At 56.1% G+C, this 14,270-nt stretch overlaps 5 protein-coding genes across 5 annotated transcripts; 4 read left to right on the top strand and 1 right to left on the bottom strand.

Moving 5' to 3' along the window:
* Positions 1–194: 194 nt before the first annotated feature.
* Positions 195–2,077, top strand: AYL99_02391 (hypothetical protein; the record flags this gene model as incomplete). The annotated part of the gene is made up of 4 exons (XM_018833907.1): positions 195–732; positions 804–1,175; positions 1,262–1,454; positions 1,531–2,077. 4 exons carry the CDS (start codon positions 195–197, stop codon positions 2,075–2,077), a joined length of 1,650 nt encoding a protein of 549 aa, XP_018696531.1.
* Positions 2,078–2,564: 487 nt separating this feature from the next.
* AYL99_02390 (hypothetical protein) lies at positions 2,565–3,629 on the top strand (the record flags this gene model as incomplete). Its single annotated transcript, XM_018833906.1, has 1 exon — positions 2,565–3,629. One exon carries the CDS (start codon positions 2,565–2,567, stop codon positions 3,627–3,629), a length of 1,065 nt encoding a protein of 354 aa, XP_018696530.1.
* Positions 3,630–4,056: 427 nt separating this feature from the next.
* Positions 4,057–5,436, top strand: AYL99_02389 (hypothetical protein; the record flags this gene model as incomplete). The annotated part of the gene is made up of 1 exon (XM_018833905.1): positions 4,057–5,436. One exon carries the CDS (start codon positions 4,057–4,059, stop codon positions 5,434–5,436), a length of 1,380 nt encoding a protein of 459 aa, XP_018696529.1.
* Positions 5,437–5,835: 399 nt separating this feature from the next.
* On the top strand, positions 5,836–10,840 carry AYL99_02388 (3-phosphoshikimate 1-carboxyvinyltransferase; the record flags this gene model as incomplete). The annotated part of the gene is made up of 2 exons (XM_018833904.1): positions 5,836–10,677; positions 10,757–10,840. The coding sequence occupies 2 exons, from the start codon at positions 5,836–5,838 to the stop codon at positions 10,838–10,840; spliced, it is 4,926 nt and encodes a 1,641-aa protein (XP_018696528.1).
* Positions 10,841–11,442: 602 nt separating this feature from the next.
* Positions 11,443–13,815, bottom strand: AYL99_02387 (hypothetical protein; the record flags this gene model as incomplete). Its single annotated transcript, XM_018833903.1, has 1 exon — positions 11,443–13,815. One exon carries the CDS (start codon positions 13,813–13,815, stop codon positions 11,443–11,445), a length of 2,373 nt encoding a protein of 790 aa, XP_018696527.1.
* Between the last annotated feature and the right edge of the window lie 455 nt (positions 13,816–14,270).

The following is a 14,270-nucleotide window of genomic DNA, read 5'->3' as shown; positions in this document are numbered from 1 at the left end:
TATAGCGAAGCAGGAGGCTGGCAGTGTTGCATTCAGGTCAGATTGCCCATAAGAACGAGATGCCTCTGCTCGAATACTTCCAGTGCTGTAGTCCAAGCTTGACAGCATTCGAGCTAGATTGTCCCTGTTTGCAATTTTTCCTCGTCTTTACCTGAGTTTTGCTGCATCCGGTGCAACCAGGCTCGCAAACCATCATGGCCGCCACCACCCAGGCACAGGACAAGGATGGCACCACCTTCATTGAACACTCTACCAGCCTTGAACCGGGCCTCACGGTGGAGAAGACACTGGCCGATGCAGAAGTCACCGGCAAGCTCGACACTATCAGCACCTCTATGGCCAACCAGGGTACCCACACAGAACATGAGCTCACCTATCTCGAGGCATTGAAGATCTACCGCAAAGGTGCCTTTTGGTCGATATTTTTCTCTCTGTCCATCATCATGCGTGCATACGACATTGAGATAACCGGAAACTTCTTCGCCCTTCCGTCGTTCCAGAGTCATTTTGGTCACGAAGTACCTGGCCATGGCTATCAGATAACAGCCAACTGGCAAGTCGCTATGTCTATGGGTTCCCTCGTCGGACAGATCATTGGTGCATACATTGTCGCGTGGCCAATGGAGAGAATTGGGCGCCGGAAGACGCTGGCTGTGTATCTCCTGTTGACCTCCGCCTTGGTGTTTATGCAGGTCTTTGCTCCCAACATTGAGGTCTTGACGACAAGCATGTGTAAGTGTTTCGTGGCACCTATACTGTGGGCCAAGTGTGAGGCTGACATCCCTTCTTTTCCCTCTCAATAGATCTGTCGGGCATCATCTGGGGCGGATACTGCGTCCTTGCCCCAACCTATGCTTCGGAGTGTCTTCCCATGAAACTCCGAGGGTTTCTGACAGGATATATCAACCTGTGCTACGTGATGGGCCAGTTCATCCAAACGGGCATCACAAGGGGCTTCATCAACAGAGTGGACAAGTGGGCATACAAGATACCCTATTGCATCCAGTGGGCCTGGCCAATAATCATCCTCCCGGGCTTGTTCTGGGCCCCAGAAAGCCCCTGGTGGCTCGTACGGCAGCATAAGATGGAAGAGGCCGAGGGCTCCCTTAGGAGACTTTCGGAGAAGCACGAAAAGGTGGAAGTGACGAACACGTTGGCTATGATGGTGAAGACCGGTAAGTGCTCTCTCATCAAGGTGTCGCTGCAGGATCTTCTCCTCGTTGGCTCTGGGGCGTTGATGCTGACTTGAGTGACTGCCCAGATCTGTATGAGCGCGAGGTCGAAGTCGGCACCACTTATATGGATTGCTGGAAGGGCCCTAATCGCAGGAGGATGGAGATTTGCATCATGCTCTTTGTGATCCAGAACTTCTCCGGTAATCCGGTGGGCTTTGCCACTTATCTCTTCGAACAAGTGGGATTGAGTGCCAAACACTCTTTTGACATGGGTCTTGGGTGAGTTCTCGGGGAAGGAAAACCTCAGCTCATGTGTTTTTGCTCCATAGCTAACATGAACTCCACCGCACCACAGACTCAACGGCCTTGGATTCCTTGGGACTCTTGCATCTGCCATCCCACTCATCTACTTTGGACGACGCCTCTGTTACATGGCAGGCCTGGCCTATGTCATCGTGATTCTGTTCATCGTGGCCTTCATGTGTCTTGCGTCGGATTATGCGAGCAACCCATCATACTCTTGGGCGCAGGCCGCGCTCTTGTGCACCCTACAGTTTGTCTGGCAGATGACACTCGGCCCGCTGACCTACGTTGTGGTGTGCGAGACCCCGTCCACCAAACTCAGGTCGAAGACGATAGCACTGGCGACGATGATCGATGCAGCAACCGGACTGGTCACCACCGTGATTGGGCCGTACCTGCTCAACCCTGGTGCGGCCAATGCTGGGGCCAAGATCGAGTTTTTGTACGGCGGTATCTCCATCATCTCGCTCACATGGTGCTTCTTCCGGCTCCCTGAGACCAAGAATCGGACTTTTGAAGAGTTGGATATCCTGTTCGAGAAACGGGTGCCGGCGCGACAGTTCAAGGGCTATGTCATTGATCGTTCTGAGGAGTCATGAGGGAGATGTTCAGAAAGGCTATGCATGGAGAATGCCGCAAACTTTGGGTTGCCATGATGGTTGATAGGTACCAAAACATGGACGGAGAGTAGTAACATCATACAGCTCAATTACAGAACCAGTGTGATTTAGGAAAAACGAAAGCCTAATCAAATAAGCGGTCGCCGTCTCTGCCGATACGTTACAGTACATGTTGTTTGGAGTATGATGGCCGGTAGATCTACCGGCGTGGAGAAAGCGGGGAAGAGAGGGAGGGTATGTAAAGGGACTATTACATATAGAAGCATGATTCCATACGGGGGATATATCTCAATGTATCTATGTACTATATGGGCCAGTCTTGAGGAAATCGACACGAATAAAGCAAGACGATCACGACTCTCTCGTCTCCAGCTAGTCGGGCTTATTCATTCTACTGTCCGCCTCCCAAGACAGTTCAGTGACATTTCAGTATTCGTAGATATTGGTGTTTGACTGTCTGGCAGCCATGACGGCGGCGGAGAAAAAGGTCTTCCTCATAGGACCAGGCCTGATTGGCACCGACCTGCTCGAGCTTCTCGTGGAAGCCGGCTACGAAGTCATCACCATGGTCCGGCGGGAGGCACACGCAGCACAGGTCAAGGACCTCGGCGCCAAAGAAGTGATCATGGGCACGCTGGACGACAAAGACACCATCCGCAAACAAGCGGCGGCAAGTCCCATTGTCATCCACACCGCCACGGCCGACCACCTGCCGTCCGTCGAAGCGGTGCTGGACGGCGTGCGTCAGCGCGCCGAGCAAGGGCTGGAGACGCTGTTCCTGCACACCAGCGGGACGAGCGTGCTGGTCGACAATTCCAAGGGCATGTACAAGTCGGACAAGATCTACTCCGACGAACGGCCCGAGGAGATCGACAGCGTGCCAGACACGGCGCCGCACCGGGCCATCGACCTCGCGATCCTCGCGGCGCGGCGGGACCTGGGCCCCAAGGCCAAGATCATCATCATGCTGCCCTGCCTGGTGTACGGGATCGGCAAGTGCTCGGGGAGGGTATCCATGCAGCTCCCGACCATGGTGCGCTTCGCGCTGAAGCACGGCTGGGCGCCGGTGATCGGCCAGGGCTTGTCGGTGCGCAGCAACATCCACGTGCAGGACCTGGTGCGCGGGTACATGGTGATCCTGGCGTGGATGCTTCGTAGTAGCGCCGACGAGGTGCTCGCGAACCCGTACTTCTTCTGCAGCACGGGGCAGGACATGGCGTGGGGCGACGCGGCGGCCGAGATTGGGCGGGCGTTGCACCAGGCCGGCCGGATCACGGATCCCACGCCCCGACCGGTCCCGCCGGAGCTGTATGGGGATCTGTTCGGCGTGTACAGTCCCACGACCGTGGGCGCGAACTCCAGGAGTCGTGCCGACCGGCTGCGGAAGCTGGGCTGGAGTCCGAGGGAAAAGGGCGTCTTGGAGTCATTGCGCGAGGATGAGTTGCCGGTCCTGTTGAGTGAGACGGGGCCCTTCAATGGATACACGGGCCTGGCATCGTCGGGGACCCATGTGCTGAAGAGCTTGGAGTAGGCGTGGGGATCCTTGTAGGGGGTTAGAACAGAGTGGATAGGACAGGTGGGCGAGATGGATATCAGAGCCCGCAAGCAGCTAATGTTTGTTTGTACTCTGGTCCCTCTCAAGATGCAACCAGCAATTGGCGGAAATGGTTTCTATAACAAACAAGGGGTCAGGCCAGCCAGAGTAGAGGCGGGAGTACTTGGTGTGTAGTAATCGAGCAAGTCAACGCCAGGGCGCGAATGTAAGTTTGGCACTACGCGCTTTTCCGACACGGTGATTCTATAGGCGTCGGTTATCTCGCTAGCCCTAGTATCGACCCCGGCCGGGCTCGATATCAATTCAAAAATCGAGGCGACGTCTCGCTCTTCTCTAGTATTTGCTGTGACATGCTCGTACAGTCTCTACTTACTCCGTGGCCTCCAACACAGCGTCTGTCACCATGCTGGAACGGCTGTTGCAAGAGCTGGACCTGCACAGCGTTATCCACGACGCCCTCAGTGTTATCCTGTTGATCAACTGTGCCATATTCATCACGAGTTGCGCCAGACACATCTACCTCGCTCACAGGGTGCCCAAATACATGCAACGTGTAGGCATCTACAGGACCAGCAACCTCGCCGACCAGTACGACGCCAAATATGATGGGGACGAGGAAACACTCCCAAAGAGTCCGATTGTGATCAAAGCACTCTACATCCACCCCATCAAGTCCTGCGCACCAATCGAGCTGGAGCGGGCACAGCTCACCAAAGCAGGGTTTGCATACGACAGGTGTTTTGCGCTGGCGGTTGAAGCAAAGACGGATGAATGGCAGTTCATCAGCCAACGGACCAAACCTCAAATGGCGCGGATCAAGGAAGAGTTGTGGTTGCCCGGGCCAGGGAGCAAACGAGGCAATGTGCTCGTCGAAGCAGGTGGCTGTCTCGTCGTGAGCTTCCCTGATCCGGATCCTGCGTATCCTCTCCAGCGCTTGAGGACCGCCTTTGAGACCTGGACACTGTCTGCAAAGCCCGAGGTGCGCTTCACGGTGCCGCTTCTCCCTTCACCTGGTCATATCAACCAGATGAAGATCCAGATGAGGCACTTCACGATCCACAGCCGCCAAGCTACGGGTCTTGATCTCGGCCAGCTTCCTGGAGTGGCGGCTGCGATCCCCAAGCTGAAGCGGTTCCTCAACATACCCGCACGTCAGAACCTGACTCTCATAAGGTGCACACCCGATACCCTGGTACGCACGACGCGAAACCTCGCTCCCCTGGATCACATCGGCACCCCTGCGATGCACGGCTACACCGACCAACAGCCCGTCCACATCATTAACTTGTCGTCCGTCCACTCAGTGTCCCAGCTGCTTCCGACCGAGAACCAGCCTCTCAGCGCCCTCCGCTTCCGAGCCAACATCTATCTGACCGGCCCTCCCGCGTTTTCCGAAGAAACGTGGAAGAGGTACCGGATCTTACCGTCCAAGGCTGCAACAATACCGACACGCGTGGCAAGCACCTTGTCCGTGGTGTGCCGGACGTCACGCTGCACGATGCCCAACGTCAACCCGGACCTGGGGGTCTTTGAACACGACAATTCACGGCCGGATCGGAAGAAAGGAGTCCCGCAACCCAGCACGACCTTGATCGAGCACCGTACGGTCGAAGACGGCAACCCTGCCGCTTTGGGGTACATGGGCATGCACTGTGTACCTGAGGATGCAAGCCTCAAAGAGGCACGTGATCGCAACGGTGAGCCCTATGTCGAGGTGGGCGACGAGATCGAGGTCCTGGAGACGGGGTCGCATCTCTATGGGTCGACAGGGAATGACTATTAAGAAACCAATAGATGGATGTGTCATGGGTGGTCCTCGATGCTAGAGTCAATGTTACATACAAGATATTTGAGACATGTCCTTGACGGTCAGATCGAATACATAACGTACACCCGACTTCTCTAAAACCAATGCTGACAGTAATAATGTGTATTATAATATGTATTAGAGAATACGAAACTGTCCGCATTGAGGTTGGCGTATCTCCGAATTCCGGCGTCGGAAAAGGGCAGCCACTAGCCTTACCAGGCTAGCGAGGCGGCGAGGCTGCACCTGCCTCAACTAACAAGCCTTAACATCCGCCAAGACCTGAAAATAATTCACCTTGAAGCTCTGAAACGGCCCCGTGATTTCTATGACTCAGTCCTCACCTCCAAAGTCCCGTACTTTGGACGCGCCATCATGCCTCTCGACGGGGTGGCACAAGCAGTACGAGTCAGCCTCCTCGGGAAAGAGAGCATCCTCATCAATTTCGGGTTGTGGCGCAATTATGTCGCCGAGGATCTACTGTCGAATCTCGAGTCATCCACCTATGTCTTGGTCACCGACACTAACCTGGGTTCACTCTACACCCAGTCCTTCCGAGAAGCCTTTGAAGCGGCAGCAAAACAGAAGGCGAAACCGGCACGGTTGTTAATTCATCAGATCCCGCCTGGAGAGAGCTCGAAATCGAGACAAACAAAGGACGACATTGAAGACTGGCTGCTCAGCCAGAGCCCGCCATGTGGTCGAGATACGGTCATCATTGCCCTAGGCGGTGGCGTCGTAGGTGATCTGACAGGCTTTGTTGCTGCCACCTACATGCGAGGGGTGAGATTTGTACAGGTCCCAACAACATTGCTCGCCATGGTGGACTCTTCAATCGGCGGGAAAACCGCCATCGATACACCTCTGGGCAAAAATCTCATTGGAGCGATTTGGCAGCCACAGAGAATCTACATTGATCTCGACTTTCTCGGGACTCTGCCACGACGAGAGTTGATCAACGGCATGGCCGAGGTCATCAAAACCGCAGCCATCTCCGATGAAGCAGAATTCATCGAGCTGGAACGTCATGCGGATCGGATTATGGCCGCCGTGAATGCCGATATCGCCAAAGGTGCCGCGAGATTCAAGGACGTAGAAGCCACTCTGATCAGAATCATTTCTGCCTCGGCCAAGTTCAAGGCCCACGTCGTGACCATCGACGAGAGAGAAACGGGCTTGCGAAATTTGCTGAATTTCGGACACTCTATCGGCCACGCCATCGAAGCTTTCTTGACTCCCCAAGTGCTTCATGGGGAATGTGTGGCGATCGGCATGATCAAGGAGGCTGAGCTCGCCCGGTACTTGGGCGTCCTGAGTGGAGTTGCAGTTGGCCGTCTGCAAAAGTGTCTGACAACGTATGGTCTGCCAACTCGGCTCGACGACGAAAAAGTGGTCAAGCTGTCCGGAGGTAAGGTTTGTACGGTCGATGGCATGCTCAAGAAGATGGGTGTCGACAAGAAAAACGATGGTGCGAAGAAGAAGGTGGTCCTCCTCTCAGCCATTGGTCGCACGTACGAACAGAAGGCCAGCGTCGTATCAGACTCCGACCTGCGTGTCGTGCTTTCTCCGAGTGTCCAAGTGGTGCCAGGGGTGCCCAAAGACCTCAAGGTTGTCTGCACTCCACCTGGCTCGAAGAGCATTTCTAACAGAGCGCTTGTCCTTGCCGCTCTGGGTCGCGGAACCTGCCGCGTCAAAAACTTGCTGACCTCGGCAGACACAGAAGTGATGCTGGAGGCACTGACTCGGCTTGGGGCCGCGACATTTTCCTGGGAAGATGATGGGGAAGTTCTGGTGGTGAATGGCAATGGTGGTCGGCTTGAGGCCACGCAACACGAGCTCTATCTGGGCAATGCTGGAACCGCCGCCAGATTCTTGACCTCTGTCACGACCTTGACCCGGCAGAGCCATGTGGCATCCACGGTTCTTACCGGCAATGCCCGCATGAAGCAGCGACCCATCGGAGACCTCGTAGATGCGTTGAGAAAGAATGGCGCCGGCATCGAATACATCGAGAACACCGGGAGTCTACCACTTAATATTGCAGCCTCAGCTGGGTTCAATGGCGGCGAAATCAAATTGGCAGCCAAGGTTTCGTCGCAATATGTCTCCTCTCTGCTGATGTGTGCCCCCTACGCGAAGAAGCCTGTGACACTCAAGCTCGTAGGCGGAAAGCCCGTGTCGCAACCCTACATTGACATGACTATTGCAATGATGGCCTCCTTCGGCGTCTCGGTGCGAAAGTCGAAAACCGAAGACCACACGTATCATATCCCGCAAGGCATTTACAAGAATCCGGACGAGTACGTGGTCGAGAGCGATGCAAGCTCTGCGACTTATCCGCTTGCAATTGCGGCAATCACGGGCACAACATGCACCATCCCCAATATTGGCTCTGCCTCGCTTCAGGGCGATTCGGCATTCGCCACCGACGTGCTGAGGCCAATGGGGTGTGAAGTAAAACAGACGTCTTCGTCAACCACGGTAACAGGTCCCCGGGACGGCAGACTCGCACCATTGAGCAACATCGACATGGAACCGATGACGGACGCTTTCTTGACTGCTTCTGTGTTGGCGGCTGTCGCTCAAGGCGGCAAGACCAGCACAACACGCATATATGGCATTGCCAACCAGAGGGTGAAGGAATGCAACCGCATCCAAGCGATGGAGGATGAGTTGGCAAAGTTTGGCGTCACGTGCCGGCAGTTTGACGACGGTATCGAAGTCGACGGCGTCGACCGTACCCAGTTGAAGCAGCCGCAAGGAGGGGTCCATTGCTACGACGATCATCGAGTTGCCATGAGCTTTAGTGTTCTCGCACTGGCCGCACCTCAGCCTACGCTGATTCTCGAGAAGGAGTGCACAGGCAAGACGTGGCCGGGGTGGTGGGACACGCTGGCGCGGCAATTCAATGTCGCGCTCGAGGGTGTGGAACTACAGGAGAGTGGTGACCGCCTCAATGCGAAGAAAGTGGATCGAAGTGCCGCCTCGATGTTCATCATCGGCATGAGGGGTGCCGGCAAGACAACCTCGGGGCGCTGGGCGGCAAGATCGCTGGGCAAGAAATTGGTTGACCTGGACACGGAGATGGAGAGGCGCGCAGGCAAGTCGATCCCCGAGATCGTCCGGGAACACGGTTGGGAGCATTTTCGGAAACTGGAGTTGGAGCTCCTCAGATCCGTCATGACGGAGATGCCAAACGGCTACGTCTTCGCCTGTGGTGGTGGCATCGTCGAGACCAAAGAAGCACGCAACCTGCTAATCGAATGGCACGAGAAGAAAGGCCATGTCCTCCTGGTCGAACGAGATATCAGGGAAGTCATGAGCTTTCTTCAAATCGACAAAACACGACCCGCCTACGTCGAAGACATGATGGGCGTCTGGATCCGGCGGAAGCCCTGGTACGATGAATGCAGCAACCTCCTGCACTTCAGCCAAGACCTCCACGAGGAGCAGATGGCCGAAGCCGCCGAGGAGTTTGACCGCTTTTTGCAGATGGTCACGGGGAAAGTCGACGTCCTGTCCCAACTCAAGAAGAAGCCCTACAGTTTCTTTCTGTCCCTGACCTTCCCGGACTTGCGGCATCATATCAAACTCCTCCCGGAAGTCTGCCTTGGGTCCGATGCGGTCGAATTGCGTGTCGACCTGCTGCAGGAGCCCCGTTCCGGCAGCCCCTTTCCGTCCGTCGACTATGTGACTGCTCAACTCTCCTTTCTCCGCTCCGTCATTCCTCTTCCGGTCATCTTCACGATCCGCACGGCAGCCCAAGGGGGCAAATTTCCCGACGAAGCCGGAGAAGAGTATGCCCAACTGTGCATTCTTGCCATCCGCTTGGGCTGCGAATTCTTGGACCTGGAGGTGGAATCGTTCCCCGAGTCCGTCCTCTCCCCAATCATCAAGTTCAAAAACAAGTCGAACACACGAATCATTGCCTCCCATCACGACCCGAAGGGAACATTGTCATGGTCAAAGCCGGGCTCCTGGATCCCCGTTTATAACAAATGCCTCCTGTATGGCGATGTCGTGAAACTGGTCGGCATCGCCCACACCATCGATGACAACTTCGCCCTCCGACGCTTCAAGGTGTGGTCGCAATCCCAGCACCCGGACCGGCCTCTGATTGCGATCAACATGGGCCGCACCGGACAGATTTCCCGGTTGCTGAACGGCTTCATGACCCCTGTCAATCACGCCAAACTCCCGTTCAAAGCGGCTCCGGGCCAACTCCCCGCCAGCGAAATTCGGCACGGCCTGCAACTAATGGGTGAGATCGTGCGCAAGGAATTCTACCTGTTCGGGTCGCCGATCGGCGCGAGTAAATCGCCCACGTTGCACAATATCTTGTTCATGGAGCTGGGGCTGCCGCACCATTACTCGAGGTTTGAAACCACGGAGCCTCGGACGATTGTAGAGAAGATCCGCGCCGAGAACTTTGGCGGAGCGAGCGTGACGATCCCGCTCAAGGTGGACGTCATGATCCATCTGGACGAGGTGGATCCGGCTGCTCGCCTCATTGGCGCCGTGAACACCATTGTCCCCGTCTACGACCCTGCCTCGGGCAAGAACAAGCTGGTCGGTTACAACACGGACTATCTGGGCATGATGGACTGCCTGCGGGCCGCGGGGGCTTCTGCCGCGTTGGGAGAAGGTGAGCAGTCCGGCCTGGTCGTGGGCGGCGGCGGCACGGCACGCGCGGCAATCCACACGCTGTACACGATGGGGTACAAGCCGATCTACCTGATCGGGAGGAACCACGGCAAGATGAGATCGCTGGCGGAGTTGTTCCCGCCGAATTACAACCTCGTGCTACTGGATGCTCACGGACAGTCTAGCCCGTCGGACGGGGCGTCATCGTCGTCCTCCTCACGGTTGGCGACGCTGGAGCACCAGATGCCGACGGTGCCGGTGGTCGCCATCGCCACCATCCCCGCCGACCGGCCCATCGACCCGGCCCTGCAGGCGGTGCTGGAGAGTATCTTCGAGCGGTCTGCCAAGCTCGCCACCTCGACCGCCCCCCCCGGCCAGGGCACCTCGCCCCCGATGCGCACGCTGCTGGAACTTGCGTACACCCCCCCGCACACGGACATCATGCAGATGGCCGAGAATCTGGGCGGGTGGAAGACGGTGCAGGGGCTCGAGACGCTGGTCACCCAGGGCCTGTGGCAGTTTGAGTACTGGAATCAGATCCGGGTGCGAGGGATCGCAACGGAGACAGTACGCGTGAGTACTCTCACAGATTTCTTCCTTTCTACCCTATCTCGAAATTTTCACTGGCTAACTAACTCGTCCTCGAAACCAGGATATTATTCTCAATTCTTCTGTCGCGCCGCACCGCGCCCTGCCGCCCGCGACCGCGACGGTTCAGGAAAAGATAGACCGATAGATTCGGAGGACTCGACGGCAGTCTCAAACAGGCTGGAAGGTTACCTAAGGCCTCATTGGTGAATAGGTCGGGAGGCAGGCAAAATAGAACGAAGGAAGGGGGGGACACCGATCATCCATCGTCGAGACTCGATCCGAAACCCGACCTCGTCACTTGTTTGCTCGCCTGGTTTGATTGAGATTAAATTAAAATATAAACGGAAATGGGAAGGGAATGGAACAGAGGAGCCGAAAAGTTTTCTTTCACAGGGCCAGCTGCTGGCGAATGAAGGTGTCGAGAATGATGCCGTGAATCGATCCAGCGGCTTCCTGTATCCATTATTTCATACAGCTAGCTAACTAATAGCCAGCGAGCCAGCCAGCTTTCTGGCTGAGTCGCTAGGTACATAGTTTCTCTATGGCGCACTCGGCTATGAGTATGCACAGACAGCATTAGTTTGAAGAAGATGATCTGAACTTTTTTTCGAATCTTTTCACCCTCGCCTCCCCTCCTCCAAGCTTATGGACGGTGAAATCGTACAATATAGAGCTCTCTCTCGCTCTCTCTCCGGCGCCCACATGAACATTCTCATCCTCACCGACTTCCTCCCTAACCTTTTACCTTTACTGCCCCTGCTGCTGTTGGGTCCGACGCTGTTCTTCCACCTGTCTCTGCAACGCGGCGGCGATGGCCGGGTTGCTGGCCCACGCGCCGGAGAGGAAGTTCGTCTGCTGCTGGTGGTATTGCTGGTGCTGCTGCTGCTGATGATGGGAGAAGTTGCCCCCACCACCACCACCGGGAAACAATGACGACGACGACGGGGGGGCCGGAGGGGGCCCCATGCCGAACCCCGGCGGTGCGGCGAAGGGAGGAAAGTTGACTGCTGCTGCTGCTGAAGAAGGCAGAGGATGTTGTTGATGTTGATGTTGATGTTGGAATCCCTGAGCTTGCCCAAAGTTGAACGAGATGTTAGGGAGAGGGAGTGGAGTGATGGGCGACGGCGTCATGGGTGGTGGGTAGGCCATGTTTTGCGGTGTGATTGACGGTGTCGTGGGGACGTTGAGATTGGGTAGAGATGTATTGGTGGTGGTGGAGGAGGAGGAGGAGGAAAAGGAGGGATTGTAGCCATTCTGATGGGTTGTGGCGTTGTATTGTTGTTGTCCAAAAGGAGGAGGAGCTTCACGAGACTGATGCTGATGCTGATATTGATTGTTGAGGCCTCCTCCTCCCCGTCCACGCTGGCCCCGGAATCCTCCTCCTCCTCGGCCTCCTCTCCCGTGTCCATACCCTCTCCCTCGCCCTCGCCCGTCCGACTCGCCTCCTCTGCTGAAGTGAGGTGGTGGCGGGAGTGGATGCTGCATCATCGTCATACCGCCGCGTTCCTGCGGCTGTTCCCCTCCCCTGGCGACCATGTCCGCAAGGTCGGACGGTCTCTGCAGCGGCGTGTAGCCGTCATCGCCTGCATCGGGCGGCATGGAGACGTCGTCGTAGTTCATTTCCAACGAGCCGCTGCCGTAGGCGGAGCCGTCGCTGGGATTGCGGTGACGATGGCCTCCTCCTCCTCCTCGACCTCCTGCTCCTGCACCACGATGCGGTCCTCTGGCAAACTTGGAGCTGCCACGCCCCCCTCTTCCTGTGTCCAGTGATCTGCCCTGCCTCTTGGCCTTCATCTGGCGCTTGTGCTCGGCCTCGGCCTCGTCGTCTGAGAACTCCATCTCGTCCTCGCCGACTTCCTCATCGTGGAAATTCGATGCGTCACTTCCCTTGACGCTCTTCAACGGCTGCGTGAAGACGAATGTGGAATGTTGAGGAACGTAGAACACCGTGGTGCCAGCCTCTGACAGCCCGGCTTCTCTGATGTCGTCATCGTTGGTGAATCGGATCGTATATCGGGGTTCCTCGACTCGCCCTATCAAGTCGGCAACCACTCCCACCACCGATCGATCATGGAGACAAATCAAAGATCCAGGTTCCAGCACTTGATATTCTCCCGACGTTTTCGCTTTCACCACGACGGTGCTCTCGACCGCGAATTCGACGTTGCCCAATTCTTCAATCTTCATGTCCTCCGTGACTATAATATCCGGTTTAGGTATAACTTCTTCAGGGCGTTCATTTGCCGTCCGGAGTGTACCTCCGTCCTTTCTGTCCCGCGGGCCGCCTCCTTCATCGTCGGAACCGGCATCACCTTGCATGAGGATCCTCGCCGTCTCTTCGGGGTCCAGCATCGCATAGTCGCCGTCCGCATCTTCGTCGCTGTCTTCTTCAGAAGATGTATCATCGGAGGAGTCTGAGTCAGAATCCGAAGAGGACTCATACGGCGAGGAATCAATTTCCCATTCAGCACCCTCGGCACCAGGGTCAGGTGCACCCGAGCCATCTGGAAGAATTACATCCGTGGGGGTGGAATCGACGACGGCTGGTGTATCGGCAGCGTTGCCAACGGTGGGTATCGAGGCATTGGTGTCGGGTGCAACCTGCGTATTTTTGGCGATGACAACAGTCTCTGTCACATCCATTGCCTCCACCTCGCCCGGAAACGCGGCATTCGGCGCAGGTTCTTGAGTGGTAGTAGTTGGCTCAATCGTATGTGCCCCCGCAACGTGTCCTCCATCTTGACTCCTGTTATGTTCTCCGTCGACCAGCGTTCCGTCGCTTGTACGTAGGATACCATTGGTGCTCGTGGAGGGGTCAGTTGACGGTCCTGCGGCGGCGGCGGCGGCCTCTGCCTCGACCTGCAGCATCAATGCATCGAGAAGAAAGTTTGAGTCCGGCTGCTCAGAAGTGGAATGCTCTTCTTTTTCACCCGGAAGAGTGACTGGTCTCTCTGGCTCTGGTGTCGAGACACTCGGATCGGCTGGAGGCTGGTGGCTAACGAGACCATTCTGCTCGGTGGCAGGTGTCGACTGAGGAGGGTCGAGGGTCCTCCTGTTTTCGTCTGGTGAGCCTGTCCTCTGTCGCTTCGCAGGAGATGTTGGAAAGTCTTCAGCATCCATGACTGGGCGAAAACGTGAAAATGGTGTATGGTGGAGGAGGATGAGATGCGGCCAAAAAAATATGTTTTGTCCTGTTCGGAACGGTACATGGGAAAAAAGCTGCGGATCTGATTGGCCCTGAAGAGGATCGGCATCCGATTGGTTTTTCTTTCCAACGTCACGTGCCACCAGGCTTCTCGCTTAGTTATGTTCACGTCTAGCCTGCCAACGCGTAACCTATCACCTAGAGTCTACCACTAGAGCACCTAGAGTCTACCACTACGGGCACCCAGAGCCTATCACTGGGGTACCTAGAGCCTAGACGCCCGGAAGCACAATTCCTCGGCCTCTCCGCTTCTTTCTTCTTCTCACTTATCGTGTCGACCACAACGCGTCCTTCTTCCTCAGTCTTGCGGTGAGTCGTTGAAGGATGGTTTTCTCAGTCTTTCTCCATGGTATTTGCACCTACAAATCGG

This window comes from Fonsecaea erecta (genome assembly GCF_001651985.1).
Source record: "Fonsecaea erecta strain CBS 125763 chromosome Unknown Scaff2, whole genome shotgun sequence".
Classification (NCBI taxonomy): Eukaryota; Fungi; Ascomycota; class Eurotiomycetes; order Chaetothyriales; family Herpotrichiellaceae; genus Fonsecaea; species Fonsecaea erecta.
Note: the sequence above shows the minus strand (reverse complement) of the source record. Positions and strands in the feature narration are given on the sequence as shown.